This window comes from Somniosus microcephalus, chromosome 25 (assembly GCF_052327205.1).
Source record: "Somniosus microcephalus isolate GS21.2 chromosome 25, FLI_Smic_1.0, whole genome shotgun sequence".
NCBI classification, from domain to species: domain Eukaryota; kingdom Metazoa; phylum Chordata; class Chondrichthyes; order Squaliformes; family Somniosidae; genus Somniosus; species Somniosus microcephalus.
The window spans coordinates 37,295,659-37,317,884 of record NC_141011.1 but is presented as its reverse complement, the minus strand read 5'-3'; the positions used below and the strand labels follow the sequence as shown (position 1 = coordinate 37,317,884).

The 22,226-nt window shown below is 40.7% G+C and overlaps 1 protein-coding gene across 1 annotated transcript in view; it reads right to left on the bottom strand.

Annotated features, from left to right (window-relative positions):
* The window catches only part of LOC147100711 (calmodulin-binding transcription activator 1-like), a 744,706-nt gene extending 722,959 nt beyond the window's left edge, over nt 1-21,747 (bottom strand). The window contains exon 1 of the mRNA XM_085967240.1: nt 21,645-21,747. Within this exon, the coding sequence (XP_085823366.1) occupies nt 21,645-21,669 (25 nt within the window). The 5' untranslated portion in view covers nt 21,670-21,747. The remainder of the gene's footprint in view (nt 1-21,644) is intronic.
* Between the last annotated feature and the right edge of the window lie 479 nt (nt 21,748-22,226).

The following is a 22,226-nucleotide window of genomic DNA, read 5'->3' as shown; positions in this document are numbered from 1 at the left end:
TACGTCTACTACATTACCCTTATCTTCCCTTTGTTATTTCTTCAAAAGAATCCAGTAAGATTGGTCAAGCATGACCTTCCCTTTTAGAATCCGTGCTGACTACTCTAATATATTTTCAGTTTCTATATGTTTTTCTATTACATCTTTGAGTAAGGATTCCATTATCATTTGAATGTCTCATTCAAATGATGGCACTTCTGACAATGCAGCCTTTTCTCAGTAATTCATTTAAGTGTCATCTTAGATTATGTGCTCAAGTCCTGTAAAAGATAGCCACTTACTTCATAAAATGATCTGCTCTAAATATTTTCTTCATATTTTTATTTTACAATTTTCAAATACCTTTATCACCTGTTAATTGCTGCTTTTTGGGGAAAAAGTGCTATTTTTGTGATTGAAAAATTATCTACTTCACTACTATACTACCATTCCAAATCTGAAGCTTGAAAACGCATGCTTCCCACTAATGTGAATATAAAAAGCAGGATACCTATGTATGGTTAATGAAAACACCTAAAGCAAACTCTGTACAAAACGTGTCAATTCAGGCACTAAATTCTCCAAAATCTACTGTCATACTTAGAATGAAATACTGATCACTAATCCAAAATTGCTGGCAAAACAGTATCATCAAACCTTCTAATTCATTGTAGAAAATATTTTATATTTCAATATGAAAAGGCACTATAAAAATGCATATATTAATCAGATGGTATATTATCACAAGTAACGTCACTCAACCCCAATCACCATAAACTACCATTAATGAAACAAAAAGGCGCACTTGATCCTTTTCAATCAAGGTCACTAATCTTTTGGTGCATTCAGTATATATAGACAAAATAGGTTTTTATTTTGCCAGTTTTCTCCTGTATTGCATCTGCCGGAGAATGGCTCAACAGGTACCAAACACCCTTGGTACCTTGCACAAGTAGCCATTGTTCACATCTGAGCCTAAACAGAGTGTTGGTGAACTATTCGACAATGGGAAGCATCATAGCCAAGCCCAATCCTGTCTGCACCCGACATCCACACACACGCACTTTTCAGCAGGAGTCACGAGGTAGCAATCAGGAACAGGGATTTGGGATTAATTTCCCTTCCCTAGCCCAAGAACCCGAATTAACCTTGTGCTGACAAGAGATTTAACATGGGACCTTCCTGGTCTATATTGCTCAGCAGAACACAATGGAGTGCATTTACCAACTGAACTATCGGGGGAACACCAGCTTCATTAAACTTTAAACCAGAGAACAATAATGAAAGGTATTGGTTAGAAAGTTAAATTGTCAAAACTATCCAGTCAAGAAACAAAATAATTTTTAAAACGTATACAAAAAAAAAATACTGCAGATGCTGGAAATCTGAAATAAAAACAGAAAATGCTGGAGATACTCAGCAGGTCAGGCAGCATCTGTGAAGAAAGAAACATAGTTAATGTTTCAGGTCATTGACCTTTCATCAGAGCAACCTGAAACGTTATCTCTGTTTTTCCACAAATGCTGCCTGACCTGCTGAGTATTTCTAGCATTTTCTGTTTTCATTTCAGATTTCCAGCATCTGCAGTATTTTGCTGATAACTAACTGCATGTTGTCTTAAGTAACTGACTTCACTGTGTTGAAAACAAATGACTAATGCAAGACCCAAGTGTCATTTAAGGGTTCATAAAAGTGAACCCTTCAGTTACTGTTGGGTTGGTGAAAGCAACCAGTGTACAAATCGATTACTTGTTTCTGCCACTTGCCAGTTTAGTTAAACCCTAAATCAAATCTCTGCCAAATTAAACCAAATTAGCCACAGGCTTTATTTCAACAGACACACAGGATACTGGATGGCTGTCAGTGTATTTCAAATCAGACAATCTAATCAAGAGCCTAGATACTCAATAATGGTGTAATGACCGCCAAATAGAGCTGTTAGCAACACTGCTTTGGAAAGCTCCAACTTTGGAAATGTGTCTCAGCAAGAACTGAGTTGGGAAAACAGTCAAAAAATTTGGAAATATGGATTGCTTAATTAACAAAGCTTCAAAACATCAAAGCCCCAACCCAGTTTGCAAGTCTGATTAGATGTAACATTTCTGTCTGCTTGACTTATATTAACATAAACAAGATTCTACTGTCTGTACATCTACTACATATGCGTATTGCTTTGTCTCTACAGACAGCAAAACAAGGCATAATATCAAAATAACTAAACTGGCAAATTAGAAATGAAGAAACTAAGAGGATAGTCAGGTGGCGTTTATTCACCCAAAGGGTAATCCTGTTGTGGAATAACTAGCCAGAGATAGCCACTTGAAGTATTACATAGTATTTACAGTACAAAAACAGGCCATAGAATCATAGAATGGTTACAGCACAGAAGGAGGCCATTTGGCCCGTGCCAGCTCTCTGCAAGAGCACTTCAGCTAGTCCCACTCCCACGCCCTTTACCTGTAGCCCTGGCCATTCAGCCCAACAGGGAGTAATTTGACCAGGAGCACTCCCTGATCTTTTTTAAACAGTGCCATGGGATCTTCAAGATCCACTTGAAACAACTGAACAGGCAGATGTTTAATGTATTACAAAGTACTAACAACACAGTAACAGGCCATTCGGCCCAACAAGTCCATGCCGGTGTTTATGCTCCACATGAGCCTCCTCCCACCCTGCTTCATCTCATCCTGTCAACATATCCTTTTATTCTTTTCTCCCTCATGTTTTTATCTGGCTTCCAAGTAGACAGTATAGATGATTTAATGAGATAATTAAATGCATTTCTGAAAAGTAAAGAGATAGAGAAGTTAAGGGGAGGGGGTGATCTCTGAAAAAGGTACAGGCAGAGCCTGATGGACTTTTCATTATTGCTGAAAATTCCTACAGTTATGCATTTGGAATACTTAATTGTAATTTCTACTGATCTTAGATTAATGTCCACTTTTGAAATGGTACACTCAAGAATAGAAGATGGTTGACAGTTTTGCCATAAATTGTACAAATCTACATTTGGTCACTGCATCCCCAAGCACAGTTTCTCTTCGCATCACTACCGAGACACCTTTGCCTGCTGGGAAGCATGCATGTCTGGACATTGGATATGGATAAGATCACTTGAATACCGGCATCCATGGCACCGCACCTATGCAACCTTCAGCTTGTTCAGGAGAAAAGAAGAGGGAGAATGGTAGAAATTCTGCCAGTGTTAACTGCTGTCTTGAAAGTTCACTGCTCCTTGTGCATGACGCACAATTCGCATGCTGTTACTGCGATAAATACTGACTGGTCTCATTTGGTGGAAGAGTGTCCCTTAAGTTCTAAACAAACAACTATTTACTAATTACAGTCGCTCTTATTTACTAATGTGTTAACGCTTGGTGCAACACTTCCTTTTTACTCTGGGTAGCAAGTTACAACAGGAGAGTGAAATGAGATTGACAAACACTCTTGCATTTTTTTAAAACTCAAAACCCATAACACCTTTCCAGGCACACTTCAGCAGTTTAGAATCATTCTTATTTGGAATTGCATATTAATAGCTTGCAATGTATTTAATTTACATATATTAAAACTTTTTAAATTAAATTTTCTTCTGCAATTCAAAGCAAAAACCCATTATGCAAAGGTGATAATGTATACTTCTCAGTGGCAGCATTATTAATTCCAAATGAGTACTGGTCCACCAGACTCACAGCAGTATAATTAACAAAAGAGCAATGAAAATGAGCGCAACTGATCTTAGAGACCAGTGTTAGCTCCACAACTTCACTACTTGCCTTTTTTTTTTACACCAATTTTCTAACCTGAAGGCATGGAGCCTTTGCTCGGGTTAGTTTTTGTGGGACCTGGTCACCTGCCAGTATCTCTGCTGGCTAGTCATTCTTCATGTGTGAATTTAGACAGTGAGCACTGGCAGGCTATTCAATTATGAAAAGGGAAGATGGAATCCCTGGCAAGCCCGATCTAGCCCTCACCCAATGTCCAGACGCATACATTTCCAAAAAGGGATCACTGGCTTGCAATCAGAAGTAGGGGCACGAGCTGATTTTTCTCTGCCCTGGACATAGGGTGCAAAGGCCAAATGAAATGCTCCACCACTGACCCAGGGGAAGTCAGCTATCTCAACACTGACCAAGAATCAAATCTGGGGGTTTCCTTGTCTGTAAGCTCAACTGGATAAGGCTGTGAGCTGCTGAGCCAATCAGAGGAGCCTACTCCAACTGCTTTGAATCTTCACTCCACCAGGAGCCAGCAAGTTTCTTGATCAAACAACAATTTGAAACCTGCCTCCAACAAGAACAACTTGCACTTATATAATGTCTTTAATGTAGAAAAATATCCCTAGGCACTTCATAGAGGCGCAAGGAATAAAATTGGACGCTAAATCAAAGATGATGATATTTGGAGGGGGGACTAAAAACTTAGCTTTTAAAGGAGGGTATTAAAGCAAGAGTGTGGGCTGGAGAGGCAGAGGGAAAGCACAGCTGTCAATGGTGTGGTGAAGACGGCAGGGGGGATGCTCAGGAAGCATCTTGAGGGGGGGGGTATTGAAGGACTATCGGGAGGTTAACGAGTTCGGGAGGGGCAAGGCCATGGAGGGATTTAAACACAAGGATGAAAATTTTGAATGAGGCATTGCCCTGGCCAACATTTATCCCTCAACCTGTTGCCTAGGCCCCAAGCTCTGGAATTCCCTCCCTAAACTTCTCCACCTCTCTTTCCTCTTCTAAGACACTCCTTAAAACCTACCTCCTTGACCTCACTTGCCCTAATTTCTCCTTATGTGGCTCGGTGTCAAATTTTGTGTCTTATAATACTCCTGTGAAGCGCCTTGGGACGTTTTACTACATTAAAGGCGCTATATAAATACAAGTTGTTGTTATTGTCAACCAGCACATAAAACTGATGATCTCATCATTTATTCCACTGCTGTTTATGGAACCTTGCTGTGCACAAATTGGCTGCCACATTTCCTACATAACAGTAACTACAACTTCAAAAGTACTTCATTGGCTGTAAAGTCCTTTGGTACATCCTGAGGACGTGAGAGGCACTATATAAATGCAAGTTCTTTCTTTGTTTTCATTAGGGGGACTGGGAGCCAACAATGTAGGACTGATACAAGAACATAAGAAATAGAAGCAGGACTAGGCCATCCGGCCCTTCGAGCATGCTCTGCCATTCAATAAGATCATGGCTGATTTTCTATCTCAACTCCACTTTTCCGCACTATCCCCATATCCCTCGATATCCAACTATCTATCGATGTGTCTTGAATATACTCAACGACTGAGCATTCACAGCCCTCTAGGATAGAGAATGCCAAAGATTCGCAATCCTGAGTGAAGAAATTTCTCATCTCAGTCCTAAATGGCCGACCCCTTAGTCAGAGAGTGTGACCCCTAGTTCTAGATGCCCCAGCCAGGGGAACATCCTCCCAGCATCTAAACTGTCAAGCCCTGTAAGAATTTTGTTTCAATGAGATCATCTCTGATTCTTTTAAATTCTAGGGCATACAGGCCTAGTCTCTTCAATCTCTCTTCAGAGGACAATCCACCCATCCCAGGAATCAGGCTGGTGAATCTTCGTTGCACCCCCTCGAAGGAAAGTATATCCTTCCTTAGGTAAGGAAAGGAAACCAAAGCGGATATGGGCAGCAGAGTTTTGGATGAGCTGAACTGTATGGAGAGTGGAGGATGAAAGGCCACTCAGGAGAGCATTAAAGAAGTCTGGGAGATGGCAGAGGCACGTTTGGGGATTTCAGCGGCAGATGGACTGATGGAGGTGGAGACAGGTATTGTTAGGAGAAGTGGAAGGAGATGGGAATGGAAGCTCAGCTCAAGTCAAATAAAACACAGAGGCTGCAAACACTCGTTTAACCTGAAATACAAAACACACACACGTTACAATGTGGAATTCTCTGCACCAAACCGCTGTTGAAGCAGAGTTCAATCATTCTTTTTCTAAGTGTGTTAAATAGATGCTTGAAAAGACGAACATTTAAGGAGATGGGAAGCGAGCAAGCAAGTGGGATTATGTAGAGAAAGCGGTCCAAATTTGATGAGCCAAATGCCCTATTTCTGTGCTGTAGCAGTCTATGATACATCATATATTCAATGACTGGTCTGCCAGTTGATTTGCTGCTTTAACATCAAGTCCCAAGATCAGTAGTAAAATAGTAATATACTTTACTAAAATGTACACATAGAGCACCAGTATCTTCAAGAAAAACTGCTTATGCCACATTAATAGGCAAATACTGCTGTCAACATGGGTGAAAAATAGTGTATCTACATGCTGCTTGGCACTTGGTTCAAAAATCATTATTTTTGTCTCCAAACAGCAATTTCTTTTGACCAAAAACATTTGGTCCTTTCCCCAGGCACAGTCCTCATACATGCATCCAAGTGCTTCAGACGACAAAAATAATCCTTGGTATTTTTCCAAGAAAAATCCTTGGATAATGAACTCTTCAAAAATTTCAAGTGCCAAAACCCAGTGGTCTGGTGGGTAAAATCACTGCTCAGTGTAGTACTAAGCCATATAAGCCAGAAGCTCCCACCTTTGATTGCTGATCTGTGCTCAGTTACTTCATCTCAGCCAGGGCAACTGTCGGGCTTACAACTGGCCTTAGCACCAGGTAAAGTGAAAAATTAATATCAGTGTTCCCACTCTTGATCACACTATATTGACTCCTCCTGGAAAGCACACGTGCATGGACACCAGTGTGAGCAGGATGAGGCTTGAACAAAATACCCTCAGGGTCAAAGAATGACCATTTAGCCAAGGTAAGTGAGAGAATGACCAACACCTATGAAATCATACTCCAGTGACAGTCTGGAGTTCCAGGAGAATAGGGAGAAATTAAAGTTTTAAAAATACATGTGATTCAAAACAAAATGGAAAATCATTACTGTACTGTTAATAAAGCTTAAAAAAACCAAGCCCTATTTTCATCAAACCGAAAGCATATCTATATATAGTGGTTGATTATCTTCCATTGCATTGCACACAAGAAGTCAAGAGCAAGTGTAGTCTTCAGATGCGGGTTTACAGGATGGGAAATAATTGAGCCAGGGTGCACAGACATAAGATTATTAAAATATTTCTATGCAGTACAGGTTGAGGGGCTGGGACACAAAACTAAGACATCACCACCACTGGCAGGAGGGTGTAATTACAGTGTGACAAGCTTACATAGGCAATTTCCATTATAAATGTAGGCAAAGGAATTTATAAATGGAAAAAATTGAAAACAGTGTGACAAAAACCTGACAACAGGAAATAGGGTTTTGTAGACTAAAAGTGCATGCAAACCACAGATCTTCAATAATTTACTATTCGATCTCCCATGAAATTTCACATGGGGAGACAAGATCAAATATATTCTTCAGATGAACCAGAGTTAGAAAATGGGAAGAATTGGAACTTGGCACACAAATGCCATTCAGTCCCCATTTTAATGCCACACATTCTGCCTTTACTTCTGTATTTCCATTATAAATTCCCATGTCCACGACTTACTCATTATAAAAGGGAGCAATTCTACTTCAGTGTCTCAATTGGTATGTGTACTATGGAACCAACTCATATGGAACAGGTTTGATCCCCAGTCTGTGCTGAATTAGATGATCTCAGCCAGGCTGCAGTAGGGGTGCTACAAATAACCTCAGCTAGGGAGGGAAAAAATAATTATCCAGTGGTCTCTGCTACAAACTGCAACTATATGAACATTGGGTGAAGACAGGATCAAGCTAGCCTGCGATATTGCCGCAGTCTCTCAACACTCACCATACAGGTTCACGTAATGAATGGCCACGTGGGTGAGATACCAGAGGGTGGCTGGCACTCCTGAACCGTAGCCCAGTACGAACGATTACATTCAGGAGATGAGGGGGACAAAATTGAAGCAAAATGAATGTCCCATCTTACTCGATTGACGAACAAAGTGAGAGCAGAAAATATGTATTTTGCCCTGGTAGGAAAACACTTCCATGAACATTTATTTTCCCATGAAGCATTGGCACCATTCCCCATTGCAAATGAATCACTTAGTTTCCAGCCCAAAAATATAAAGAAAATTAAGGAAAAAAACAACAACAAAAAAGTTAAATCATAATACTAACAAAACAAGATACATTATTATAACATAATTGACTGAGATGGAAGGTTTGGGAGTTGTGGACAGCTGGCTGAGCGCCAAAAGATTGAACGAGACCTGCAGATTCTTTTAATCCCCATGAAGCGTTGACACCTTGTTGAAATATAGTTCTACGAGCAAGTCATCCTTCTGGAACTCACTCAAGTGGCCATTATTCATGTACAAGCTGAAATATTGAGTATAGTCAAGATCTTTGACCGTGGAGAGCATCATGCTCCAAGCCTGATCTCATCTTCACTCAGCATCCACACATAACAGGGGCCCGCTGGCTGGTAATAAGGAATAAAAACAGCGGCAAATTTCTCCTTCCTAACACAGGGATACTGAGCTGTACTGCAGGTCCCAAGTACTGCTCTGGTTGATATTAATTAGCTCATCTCAGATCAGGGGTCCAAATCTTCAGAAGATTCCTGGTATGATTTATTTTCTTTTGTCCTCTATTCAACAGGTCATACAGCAAGTCTACATTTCTTCCTTAAGACATGCCTATTTTTATGTTATTTCAGGGTTTTTCAACATTCTATAAACTTATACTACATCCAGAATAATAGATATCCAGAAGTGATTACAAGGCAGTAATCTCATCAAGGGAGTTCAGGTCATGTCATAAACTGCAAGGGAGAAGCTTAAGTGGTTTATAACCGTCACCTGAACCAAAAACAAAAAGGTGCAGCACTGAAATAATTTTGTATAGTAGAGCTTGTAAAGGTTGTTTTGTTCAGCTGTCACTATTTTTTAATTCCCAGTTGTGGATGTCAGATAAGCACAAACAACCAGGACACTCCATGTAGTCAGTGCACAATTTCATCTAAACTGAAATGATTGTGATCCAAGTACTATGGTTCTGTGTATTTTTGTGCTCATTAAGGTAAGGGACGCCAGTGCTGAAAATTTTTTCCACTTTTTGCACTATCAGCATCAAGCATTCCCAGTTAAAAGCAGAGGAAAGCGTTCGTACTCTGCAATAACAATGTTTCCTCACCTCAACTTCAGAGGACCACTTGCTATCCTTGTGGCCCCTAAGAACAACAGTCAATTCAGTATAAATCCATGTCAAATTATGAACTGTTTTGCATTGTGGGCTCTTATCCACTAGAAACTGCACGGAGACTGATCAAACTCATTTCACATAGACTCAAAGCCAGCAGGCAGATGAGGCTTTCAGCCCATCAGCCTGGGCTGTATTGGAAGGCAGATCCAAAAGGAGCGAAGAACATATGCGAACTGACTTCACCTCCCAACCTGTTCTTTTCCTTTAATTCTTGGAAATGAAAGACCAAAGAAAAAATAATTCCAATTTGACCCTTTTAATGGCAGTAACTTTATCAATGTCCTTTAGCCTCGATCAGAGGTTTTCAAACCGTGGATACCCAAACCCTAGGGAGTCCTCAAGGTCATCAGATTTGTAATTTTTTTCTGTATTTGTTGATCTACTGGCACGTTATTTTTCTTGCAGTACACTAAAACATTTTCTGCAATGATAGCACTATTTTCTTTAGGATTGCTGACACTGTACTGTGGAAATTAGGACAGCAGGTCTTGGAAGTGTGCTCCTTTTACACGGGATCCCCCCCACACAGAAAAGTTTGAAAACCGCTGGCCTGCACAAAAATGCTCTATTGGGCTTTTACAGCCATTTACCTACACTGGAGAAGTACGAACCATTTCACAATTCTGATTTATACACCAATATGGACAAACTGATTTCCCCTTTCTCCGAATATCCAGCATAAGTTTACTTTAACTTTGCCCAAAATAAATACCGTACCTGCTTTTCGGCATCTAAAAATATCAATTTCAAACCTTGTATTCAACACAGCCTAAACAAATATTTTACAACAATGACTCCTACAAACGGTCAGTCTTAAGGACCCCCCTTTCCCTGCAGCCTCATTTTCAGGTCTTTGCTGTTATGCTCTTGAATTGGCCATTTGGAGATGCAAAGCAACAGGATAGCACATGGGAGCTTCCTAGTCTGTATGGCTCTGTGGCAGACCGTGCGGTGCACTGGGAATGTGAGTAATTTGAGACATGACATGTGCCAAGTGTAGCATGCTTGGGAGGAACAACTGACTGTAAAGCTATGGTTCCCAAAGGTTTCCATCACGGAGGGCTTCTCCTTGCCTCATGACTGGGTCTGTTGTAGAAAAATTGAGAGAGATCGGTTACCATGATTGGTCAACAATTCCACTATTTTTGCATCATGCAACTACCTGTATAGTACAATGCGAACTAAATGGACCTTGGTCTTTTTTCGTCAAGCAAGCCCCGTGAAGAAAAATGGCCAATTCAAGAGCGTAACAGCAAAGACCTGAAAATGAGACTGCAGGGAAAGGGGAGTCCATAAGACCGACCGTTTGTAGGAGTCATTGTTGTAATTAATTTAACAGAAGTCAGCACATCTAATAACTTCCACTGTGAATCCAACTTCATGCCCCCCAAAAATTGTAAAAGGCAGGAGACACCAATATATTTGGAAGTATTTATCCCCATTTAGTTATTAAACTTAATGGTGATTTACTACACCTGCAACGCTTCAATCAAAGTATCAAAGTCACTAACTGCATAATGACATGATACACCAAATAAAACCACTTGCAAAGTTAGGAGGTGTGTTTGTGTTCAACAGTAAGCTGCATAAAAACGTTGTTTAATGATCAAATCCTTCACTATACAGCACACACCATCAACAGTCCATAATTTGACATCGATTTATACTGGTCACCACATTACAGGAAAGATGTGATTGCACTAGAGAGGGTACAGAGGAGATTTACAAGGCGACGCAAGAAAACTACTAGGCACTTAGTCTAAGCGTTAAACAAAGCTTTAATCAACTGTTTTACAACATGGAGGTCTAGTTGTGTCCTTCACTCGTTCCTGTTAAGAATGTCCTGCGCAAGCTGGGCCCGTGCCCGAGTATTTATACTCTCCCTGGACAGCACCACCCGCAGGCCGCTCAGTTGATTCATGTCACAAGGATGTTGCTGGGAGTAGAGAATCTTAGCTATGAGGAAAGACTGGATAGGCTGGGTTTGTTTTCCTTGGAACAGAGGAGGCGGAGGGTATAAAATTATGAAGGGTCTAGATAAAGTGGATAGAAAGGACCTATTTCCCTTAGCAGAGGGGTCAAAAACCAGGCTGCACAGATTTAAAGTAATTGGTGAAAGGTTTAGAGGGGATTGGAGGGGAGATTTCTTCAACCAGAGGGTTGTGGGGGTCTGGAACTCACTGCTTAAAAGGGTGGTAGAGGCAGAAACCCTAACCACATTTAAAAAGTACTTGGATGTGCATTTAGGATGCTGTAACCTGCAGGGCTATGGATCAAGAGCTGGGAAGTGGGATTAGGCTGGATAGCTCTTTGTTGGCCGGCACGGACACAATGGGCCGAAATGGCCTCCTTCTGTGCTGTAACTTTCTATGATTTTATGAACTGCTCACATTAGCACTTTGCTGGCTCATTTATTAGAAGACTGCCAAACTCAATCAAAACTTGTAGTTTAATAAACATATACACAACTTTAAAAAGTAACTTCAATAGTCGTTGGTTGCCCAGTAAGTGAAAACATCTTGTGGTGCAGACTGTATTACATAGCCTCTTGCACCAACAATCAGCTCACTAAGCACTTTTAGTTGTTAATGTATTTGTAATTATGGAACACAAATAAACACACTATATTGTACAGAAACAGTACATTGGAATCTCCACTGTCCATCTTAACTCCCCCTAGATAATGAAAATGGCAGAAAACCAAGAGTCCCCAAAACTTGGTACAGCAATAACCAACCACAAGAATGAAGGTGTGTACAATACAAATAGCAAAAGAAACATTAGCAGGTTGTGCAATAAAGCAACATTACAAATATGGCTCCGTTCTGCAAAAGTCCTGTCTGAAGATGGATAATTGAACACATAAATGGTAGTTTCACCATATTAATACCGCTACTTATCTGTATGTATTGTTGCAATGCCAAAAGAAAATAATGAAAATTTGCTTTCCTTCTCTTCCGCCGCCCCCCCCCCCCCCCAACCAACATGCTACACACCATTTTGTGGTCAAGAGAAAGGAAAGATAACTTGCAACCCTGTCTTACCAACTGGCAATATGGCAGCAGTAACAACCAAGGGTGACTTGCCCTCCAACTGTTCCCTATTACACTCAGCATTTGACAGTAACTCTAAGTCAAGCATGGGGAAACAAATGGCTATGGGTTAGTGGATCACATGTGAACTACACACTCAATCTGGTCTCTGGTGAATCCTGAATGGAATCAGAAGGTTTGACATCGCTAGCTCTGAAAGACTAATGGGTGTCTGACTGAAAATAAAGGGATTACTGATTGGGACTGTAGAGGTGAGGGGGGCAGTTGGGTGCTCTGCAAGAAATGTACTGACAGGGCAATGCAGAGGAAACTATCTTTGCAATCTATCCAAACCAATCAGTTCCTACCACTGTAATGCTCAGTGCAGACTAGATTAAAAAATGAAACCAAAATCATCCATTACTGTCAACACTCCAACGAACTGAAGTTATTTCTTATATTTATTTTTCCAGAAAAGCTTTATCAATAATTTATTTCTTAAATTATATTCTACATGGGGAGGGGTGGGGAGTAAATAAGAAAGCTCAGGATCCCTGAAGTTCAAGTCAATCTGTGGTGCTCATTCCTGGGTTTTTCTTCTGCTCCTTCCTCAATTTTTGCTTTAATCGGACTACAAACTTCTTTCTCTTTCGTTCTCAGCATCATCTCCCAAAAACATGCTGCTATTGTAATTAGAGCTCGAAGGCTTCAGTGTCCCACGGGAACAAGGCGTCAAAGCCAGAGATACTGGCTGTCCTACACACCTAATTATACAACAACATAATGTACTTAATGCTACAGAACAAAATTAGACCAAAGCACAGAAATCATACATCAGAGTTTGTCTCAAATGAATAGCGTGTAAAGAAAAAAAAATTACATTGCATTTTAGAAATTATGCAAAACCAAAATTAGACAACCCAAAAAGCACCAATATCCAACAAACTTTTTAAAACGTTATCAAACAGTCTCAGAAACAAATGCAAACATATCTCATGGAATATTTGTTATATCCTCATTCCATGAAAAATGTTTTAATCAAAACATGTATATAAAAATATACATATGTACATTTGACATGACTCACTAGCAGAAACAAGACTGGACAAGGCAGTGAACCAAGCTGATGATCTAAGAAATAAACTCCAAATATCCAATGCCTGTCTTCCCACCCAACAAAGGCAGTGAGTTAAGTACAGTTCTATGCACAGTGGCTGCCCTCAACACCTTGCTCAACTGGCCATACTTCATGTGTGAGCCGACAAAGCAAGCTGCTCACACCAGGACATCATGTACCACCCGAGGTGTGCTTGTGTGTGCACGTGCGTACGCCCACACAAACAGAGACCAGGAGTCACTGGATTGTGATCAGAAGCAGGAATGCTGGGTCAATTTTTTGCCTCCCTGGCCCAGGGATCCAGAGGCCAATTAAAGCTCCCATCTCATCATCATCTGGCTAAGACTAGCTAACTCAGCATAGACCAGAGATCAAACTGGAACCTTCCTGGTCTTTGTGGCTTAGATATTCTTCAAGCAGTGTATTATCAGGCACTTTTAATTTCACTCCAGGGACACTTGATAAAAGGTTACTCTGCTACTACTACTGGCTGCAAGGATCTCTCACAATCTGGGTTTAATCCACAGTGGCAATAAACTAGAACCATTCAGGCACTTTAAAGGCTCAGGATACCGCCACCTCTCCCCAAGGCCCAAGTTGTATGTGAACAAAAAGAAAATATTTCCTGGTTGCGATAATATGTAATGTTTAAGTGTTCCCAAAAATGGCATACAATTTTATGTGGATTATATGTTTAATATTCATTAGAAGTAACTATACCTATAAGCCATGATACTTTTATATATTGTTTTCTTTAATGGAAATCCTTTTAATGTGAACATGTGTGCAGGCACTAATGTTAGCATTATCAGTAGGATGAAGTAAATTATTAAATGCTGGGCCAATAAACTTTTTCTGCAAAGTTCCTTACTTATCACCGCTCTGACTAATGGCGGCAGCATTGTGAATTTCTCCCACCATGATCGCCATCAGTGACACACTTGTAGCCACTAGTATTTCATGCTACTGTTAAACAGCTCAAAATGGCCTCTTCAGACAAAGCCCAAGTTTGGGAAGGCAAAATGTACCAAAACAGTTTGGGTGCACAGTTCAAATGGGTATAGTATGTGACCATGGTGCATTATCCCTCCATTCTCCCTGCAGCCTTTGACGTGGTAACCACACCATGCTCCTCCCAATGCCTTTTCACCACTGTCCAGTTCCTTGGGACCACCCTTGCTTAGTTCCACTCTTATCTATTTGACTGGTGCCATAACATCCTTCATATTGGCTTCTCTTCTCACTCCCACACCATCACTTCCAAGCCCCCCCACCCCCAAAAAGGATCCATTATTGGCTCCCCTCCTACATGCTGCCCCTTGGTGTCATCATCCACAGATTGCAGATCTCCTCCACACATTTGTTGATAACACTAATTCACCCTCTCCACCAACTATCTTGACATCTCCACTGCCACTGTGCAGTCAGACTGCTTGTCTAACATTCAGTTTTAGATGAGCCATAATCTACTCCAGCTAAACACTGGGATGACCAAAACCATCATCTTTGGGCCTCATTACAAACACCTTACTCTTGCCACTGACTCAATTTCTTTCTCCAACCACTCAAGCTGAATCAAACTGTTTGCAACTTCAGCGTCTTACTCAACACTCAGCTGAGCTTCCAACAGCATATTTTGTCTACCACAAAGACTGTCTACTCCACCTCCAGAACATCACCGGCCTCAACCCCTACCTCAGCTCATCTGCCACTGAAACCTTTTTTCATGCCTTCAGCACCTCCAGACTCTAATTTTCCACTGCTCTCCCAGCTAGCCTCCCATCCTCCACCCGCTGGAAACCTCAGCTCATACAAAACTCTGCTGCTTGGACTCTAACCCACACCAAATACCTCTCACTCCACCATCACCAATTTCCACCTTATATTCCTATGACTTTCCACTTCCTTGTCCTCCTTTAATACACTCTTTAAAACCGAAGCACAGGAAACTCTCGATTTACCGGCACCTAAATAACCGGAAATCTCGGTTAACCGGCAAAATTCAGGAGTAGGTTCAGGTAAGTTTTACTTCATATTGTACTTGCCTTCCTCGATCTGTTGCTGTGCAAGGGTGTGGCTGCAGCTGTTGCTAAGCTACAGAGATGCTTGGAACTTGTGGCCATTGTTCTGCACCTGTTGCCAAGCAACAGGGTTTGTTGCTTTATACGGAGCTCTCAGCTCTCCGTATCTTTTACTATAGCTCTTGGTTATCCGGAATTTTTGATGAACCGGCACCACGTCGGTCCCGGATAAAAAAAGTTTCCTGCATTTGGTCACTCCTCCAAATATCTCCTTCTTTGGCTTGGCATCCATTTGCTACACCTCCGTGAAACATGTTGGGATGCTAAGGTACTATATAAATGCAAGTTGTTGCTTCATATGCCCACCACTACACTTCACTGAAATTCTCGGGGGAACATTGAAAGTATGCGCCACATAATCTGCAATATTTGTCCGATAGGATCAAGATAAATGAAACAAACTCACTTTTGAGAGAATTGGGAGAAAGAGACAATAAATGTAATGTGTTAAGTCACATATTCATGGCTGTTTTATTTCTTGATTATAAAAGAATGCCAGTGAGATTACATTGCCCAGAGTCAATGCTGCACATGAACAAGGGCTTATTCTTGCATTTCATGTACATGCCTACACAGGTGCAATCCCACTACAGGTTTCGGAAGAAATCCAAGCTCCTATTCTTTGCACCTTGTTGTTCAAATCTAAATCAATTTACTAAACTTACTAGCAAGTACTTCTATTTTTGTCAATTTTCTCTCAAGTGTCTCACCCAAGTGGTCACCCTTCACTCAAGAGCCTGAAAAGTGATAGTCAACAGGTTATTCAATCACTGAGAACATCAAAGTTGAACCCTCATCCAACATATTGAAAAGGGGTCCTTAGATAGACATCATGAGGAAAAAGCCTGGGTAACTTTCCCCATCCCAGATGCGCCATGAGCAACTTCAGTAACTTAATGCCACACTGGCTGACAACAGCTAACCCAGGGAAGACTGGGACCTCCTGTTCTCTATGGCTCGGACAAGGGAATTTTAATATACTTAACCAAATAACTGGTGTCTGGGGTACTGTGCTGGCTATAACCATGAATGTGGAGCTTGTATGCCACTCTTCCAAGACACCAGGCTCCAATGTGCCATAATTTAGTACCAAAATAAGTCTCTTCAAGATATAAAAAACTATAATGACAGTGGTTAACAGTAAGAAAAAAAACTGACTACTGCAACAGAAAACATGAACTTCAATGTTTTAAACAAAACTTTTTTTTTTTTTTAAACTGCATATTTTGCAATTAGCATACAGCTACATTAAGCGCACTCAGCATAATGGCCCGGAATTTGCCAGCAGCTGTAAAGCGCCAGCAATCACCAATGACCTCGAAGAAAGCTGCCTACAAAGATCTTGCCGTCTCTGTAGCAAAAACTTTAGCTTTCTTGACCTTAATTTTATTTAGCGCTGTCAAAAGGGGATCCCTAGCGTACATTAGCACTGATATCATCAAGCTGTCTAAGCAGCCAATCACTTTGAAGAATTCTCACAGATGGCAAACCAGGAAATAAAAAGCACTGATTATCAGTCACACTTTAACAAGTTTTAGAGAGAGCAGAATAAAGATTGAGACATACACATGGGTTTAAGGTAGAAGTTGAAATATCATTAACAAACCTTTAAAAAATATTTTTTTTAAGAATCTAGTATTTTTTATTATACAGTAATGGAGAAATTTGACATTCCACAAATATAAAATCTTTCAGAACAGTTGTTCAGCAGTCAATACACCATTAAAACCTCACTTACACCTATTCCAACAAGGCTTAACTTTTTATGGGGTGTTTAACAGCGATATTAGAGCGGAAAAGGGGAAATTTTCGTCGGTTCAAGTGATTTCACTGATTGCCGGCATTGGGGAGTTCCACAGCGCAGCCTGTGGCAGAGCCAGGAATGACTGACTGTAACTTCAGGATTTCTGCATTTATCTGCGCATGCACTACATCCTGAAGTTACGGTCAGTTTCAGAGCGGTAATGACAGCAAACGCTGACAGTTTCGCTGTCATTACCACCACAAAATCCAAACAATAACTTTTTTTTTTTAAATAGCCTATTGCAGCTAGACAATTTGTGCTTCCAAAAAACAGGACAGTTCAATGGCCTTCAAAGAGCTCAGTTCCCCAACCAGCTTTTGAGAGGGGGGGGGGGGGGGGGGGACTCTCAGCTCTGTTAGAAGATGCTAAACTACAATAATCTACATTCTATTCCAGGTATACCCAACTGGAGAAATGAATAAATAAACCACATTGGCTGCAGCCAACCTTGTACCTGCAATTTTAGAACATTAATCAAATTAAAATAAGTTTTGAAGTTTCCAAAAATGGTGTTTCTGCTCAGTTGGCAGTTTCCTTGGTAAGAGGGGAGCAACACACAAAGCAAATACCGACAAACAAAAACCACCAATAAATCACTTTTCCAGACTAGTAGTTTTATTTCATTTATTTTAAACAGTTTTACATCTGGCTGTACAGCGAACTGTCCAATGCACAAATTTCAGTTCCAGCGAGATGATACACAAGACATTCAGATTGGATAACAGAATTTAATCCTATACTGGTGCAGCAACCAGGTCACTGTCACATCCATTGTAACAGCAATTTTTTGCCACTAGATATCACTGGCACCTCCACTTCACACATTCATTGCAATACCAGTCTTCTACCAGAATTGTTGGCACAGGAGCAAATTACATTGGCAAATTAGGAGCAATGCCAATACTCTGCCACTTTGTCTCATTAGCATATTTGGTAAATGCCATATCTTATGAAGAATGCCCAGGGCACCCAGAGAGAGATTATTGCTGTAGCAGCCATTTCCACAACCCCGGAATCCAATTTTTTAAATTGCAGAGCAAACTCCTTCCTTTTGCAATCCTACAGTTAAACATGAGAAGAACCATATTTTCCCAATATCCAAAAATCTGCTTATTTTAAAAAGGAAAAAAATTCTGCAAATAAACTATTAGCTGAATTGGTCTCAGCACCACAAGGCATGGAAAAGGGGAGGTGGAGGTGAGGGGGGGTGGGGGAATCAGTCATGGCGCCTATTAGAAAATGTGGACACTGGTGAAGACAAGATTGGGTTTGGCTGTGATGCCCCCATTATAAAATAGCCTGCCATCACTCTCGGCCTTGGCTCACACATGGAGAATGAACCCTTGATCAAGGTACCAGAGGTAGGCAGCGCCCATAGAACAGCAACCCAACAAGGGAGTCAGAGTATTCAGAAAGGCAGAGGGGGGGGGGGGGGTGCGGGAGTGGTTAAAATAGGACAATTGAAAAGGTAACCTAGCTTGATGGATATACATTTACCCATGATGAAATGGCACGCCAGCGGAGTAGCCAGCACCAACCCATCACGAAGAGGCTTTCTGCCTTCGCCAATGATCGACGCACTTCAATTCATTACAAGGGGCGGGGGGGGGGGGGGGGGGGGGAGAAAATCACAATACCAACACATTTCAACAATTCCATTTTTGTGCATCTTAACATCTTGTCAATACTAAACGTACAAAGTTTACTTCAAATACACAACCTCAAGATTTACAGACACCGAACCTACTCAAAAGTAACATCAATCGATCAGGCTGAACTAGTCTATTTAGCAACAGGTTGGCGATAGTGGTTGTCGGACTTGTATAATGGCTCAGTGAATTCTTCCATTTTTATTTTATTTTATTGAGAAACTTGGGTCGGCAAAGGCCCATCGTGCAGGATATCATCACAGCTGTGGAGAGAAGATGAATCAAGCAGCAATTGGATAACACAAAGCCTGGGTTTTAAAAACCAGATGATTACAGAAGGAATGAAAGGCTGAGGGAGGCGAGAAGTTCCACTGTTCTGTAGTCCTGGGAAAAAATGAGTCAGTGATGGTGCAGAGAGGAAGAGGACATAAGATGGGGCATTTGGGACTTAGAAGGAATAAGAAAGGAAAGTGATTTTTGCCAAACTGCCCCAACCAGCATTTTCCAATTTCCAAGTGGACAGTGTATTTTTTTTTTACTATGGGCTAGTAACTAGTAATTCCCCAATATAATATTGTGCTGCCGTAACCTTGATTTCCTTCAGTTCTATTATTGCCATCAGCACATGAAACAAAAAGTACACTTACTAGTTTCATAAAGATATTTTTGATTCATTTCATTTTTCTCTGCGAACAGCAGTGGTGTAATTACTCGGTACTAAGTTGCCAGAGAATAGGTAGAACTACAAAAGGATTCCTTGAACTGACAGCTTGATTCAGAGAATACAGTCCACCACTGAATGTTTGATTCTTTGCTATTGTTGTATGACAGAAATACCGTAAGCTGCTCAAATGCCTATCAGGAAGAGAGGAAGCTGCTTGAAGCAAGCAGGGTCTCTCGGAGTCTGAGAGCTGGTCCTTCTGTTGAAAGAGAAACTGATTATTTAATCAGGAGCAAAACCAGCAGCCAAGAGGCCAGAAGAAAAATCCTGGCAGCCGTCAAAATAGTCTTGTCCAATAGAATTGATATTGGCACAATTATTTCTGATAAGAGTCTAAATCTTCAAGAAAGAAAGACATTACATAGGTGCAACAAGAGTCTGTTTCCTTAAAAGAAATAACATATTGCACATCATATGGGCACAAATAAAGACTGGCTCTTCTTAGAACAGAACCAGGCTTGATTTGCGTCCACATCATGCATTACTTACAAGAGAGACATGCTCCACATGTCAAACAGCAGCAGTGAAACAAAGGGTTAAAGCTGCCTCCTCCCCAATTTATTTTAAAACTCCAATATATTTTCAAACAATTATGTTCACAATCACCAATAAAAGACTTTGAAAAACCTTATAAAGATGTCCCAATGCACCCCAGCACACACAATAGTGAACAATTTCTATTCCTGGATTGGCATGATCAAATTTTAATTTTAGCACAAAACAAAATCACAGATATCGTACAACGTATTTTAAAAATTGGTTTCTCTGTTACTGGTATTATGAGTGATTGTATGTTTTTTAAAATCCCATTGACTAAAAAATTGATTTGATAAGTAATAATTGTCTCAGATTCCTGGGAATCTCCACCAGCATTATACATCCGACAAATCTACAAGTAACTTACTACATTTTTGCTATGTCATTAGTTTTTTTCTGTAACGTATACACAGAATGTTTCAGATGCTACAAATCTGCAAGTAAAATATACCAGTGTAATCAGTATTTTATGTTAATGGAATAAATAATATCTGACTGTAATTACAAGAATTTACTTGGAATTACTATATCATGCATGGCTTTCTCCTCATTTGCACAAATTGTTGTGTGTACAGCAAAATTAGACTGTTCTATCATTATGGGAACAGTCGACTTGCAAGAGTTTCATTAAATTTTCATATTTATAATTTCAAAGCATTAGTGCTTGAAAATTGTAAAATTATTTGATATATATTAAAATAGTAAAATGGTAGATAATTCAATCATGGAATGTCTTTTAACACGTTACACTTTTTTAAAGTTGTACATTAAAAAAAAAACTTTTCTAATAAGTTTATAAATTCTAGCACATTGAAAATGTGCAGAATTTTTGTTCTGGAGCCGGAATCTACTGCTGCCCCTAAAACAAAATGATTATCATTAATTCAGTAATCTCAACTTCTGATAGCAGTATTTTCCACACAGGTTTTGATTACATTTGTTCAAAACATTCAATCTATAAATCTCTCTATTTTTTTACCTTTTGCATATTTGCATCTGAGCTAAAATTAAGCCAAAATATAAATCTGAGGTTACTCGTTGCATGCAATTATCTACTTGTCGATAATGATCTTGCCAGTTATTTTGGAGTATATTACTTAAAGTATATTTCAATATTTGAGAGAGGAGTTAAATCACTTTCACACCACATAAACAATCCGTTACCGCCCTCTTGTGGATTTTAACGCCAGCAAATACCACACAACCTTGTATATTTGATTTTTTAAAAATAATAATTATTTTTTTCCCTCTCTGCAGAAAGTGACAGTTTACTGAGGATAAAAAATATTCAGGCATCTGCTCCATTTCTGTGAAGAAACCGATTGCCCTTCTTCATATTCCACATACAGCGATTTTTAATATTTAAGATAAACCGTTTTTTGCTCCATTCGCAGCGCCTCACACCCCCTTGTTCTGTCAGATTTAGCTTTTTTTCGTCGTCCCGAAGGTTGTCATCGCAATAAAAAATTAAATAGCAGTGATTTTTCCCCCTCCTCCTCCTCAGCCCCTTACCTTCCGGCTTCTTTTCGGCAGCCATTTCAGTCCCCCACTTACATCCCTAAACCCGACCGCCGGAGAGACCGCCGCTCAACCAACCTTGAGCACCGGGCACAGAACCCACCCCGCCCCCCTCCCTGTGCCGCTCAGCCGATTGGGCAAACCGTCCTACCCTCCCGCCCCTTCGCCTGTCGGATCGACGTGCTATTGGTCAGCGTACAGGTCCATCAGCCGCCCGCAGCTTCCGGTTATCGAGTTAGGTTGTGCCCGCCCCGAAAGGCGTCTCGCGTTCGTTGCGAGCGAGTGCGCGCGATGAGCCGTGCGTGCGTCCCTCCGCGCGCGAGCACGACCCAGCGAGCAGATCTGCCCGCTCACGCGAAGTCAACGGAAAATCTCGTGAGATTTGGTGATTTCCTACCCACCCTCTCCGTTCTCAGAACTATTGACAACGAGTGTAATCAAAACGCAAGATGAGCCCTACACGTTAGCTCACGTAGGCCCTCCTGGATCAGCGCAACGAAGCCTGGAGGATCATAGACAGCTAACACGTAGGTCTGAGACCTGTGCAGGGCTTTTGACACGTGCTCACACTCTTGC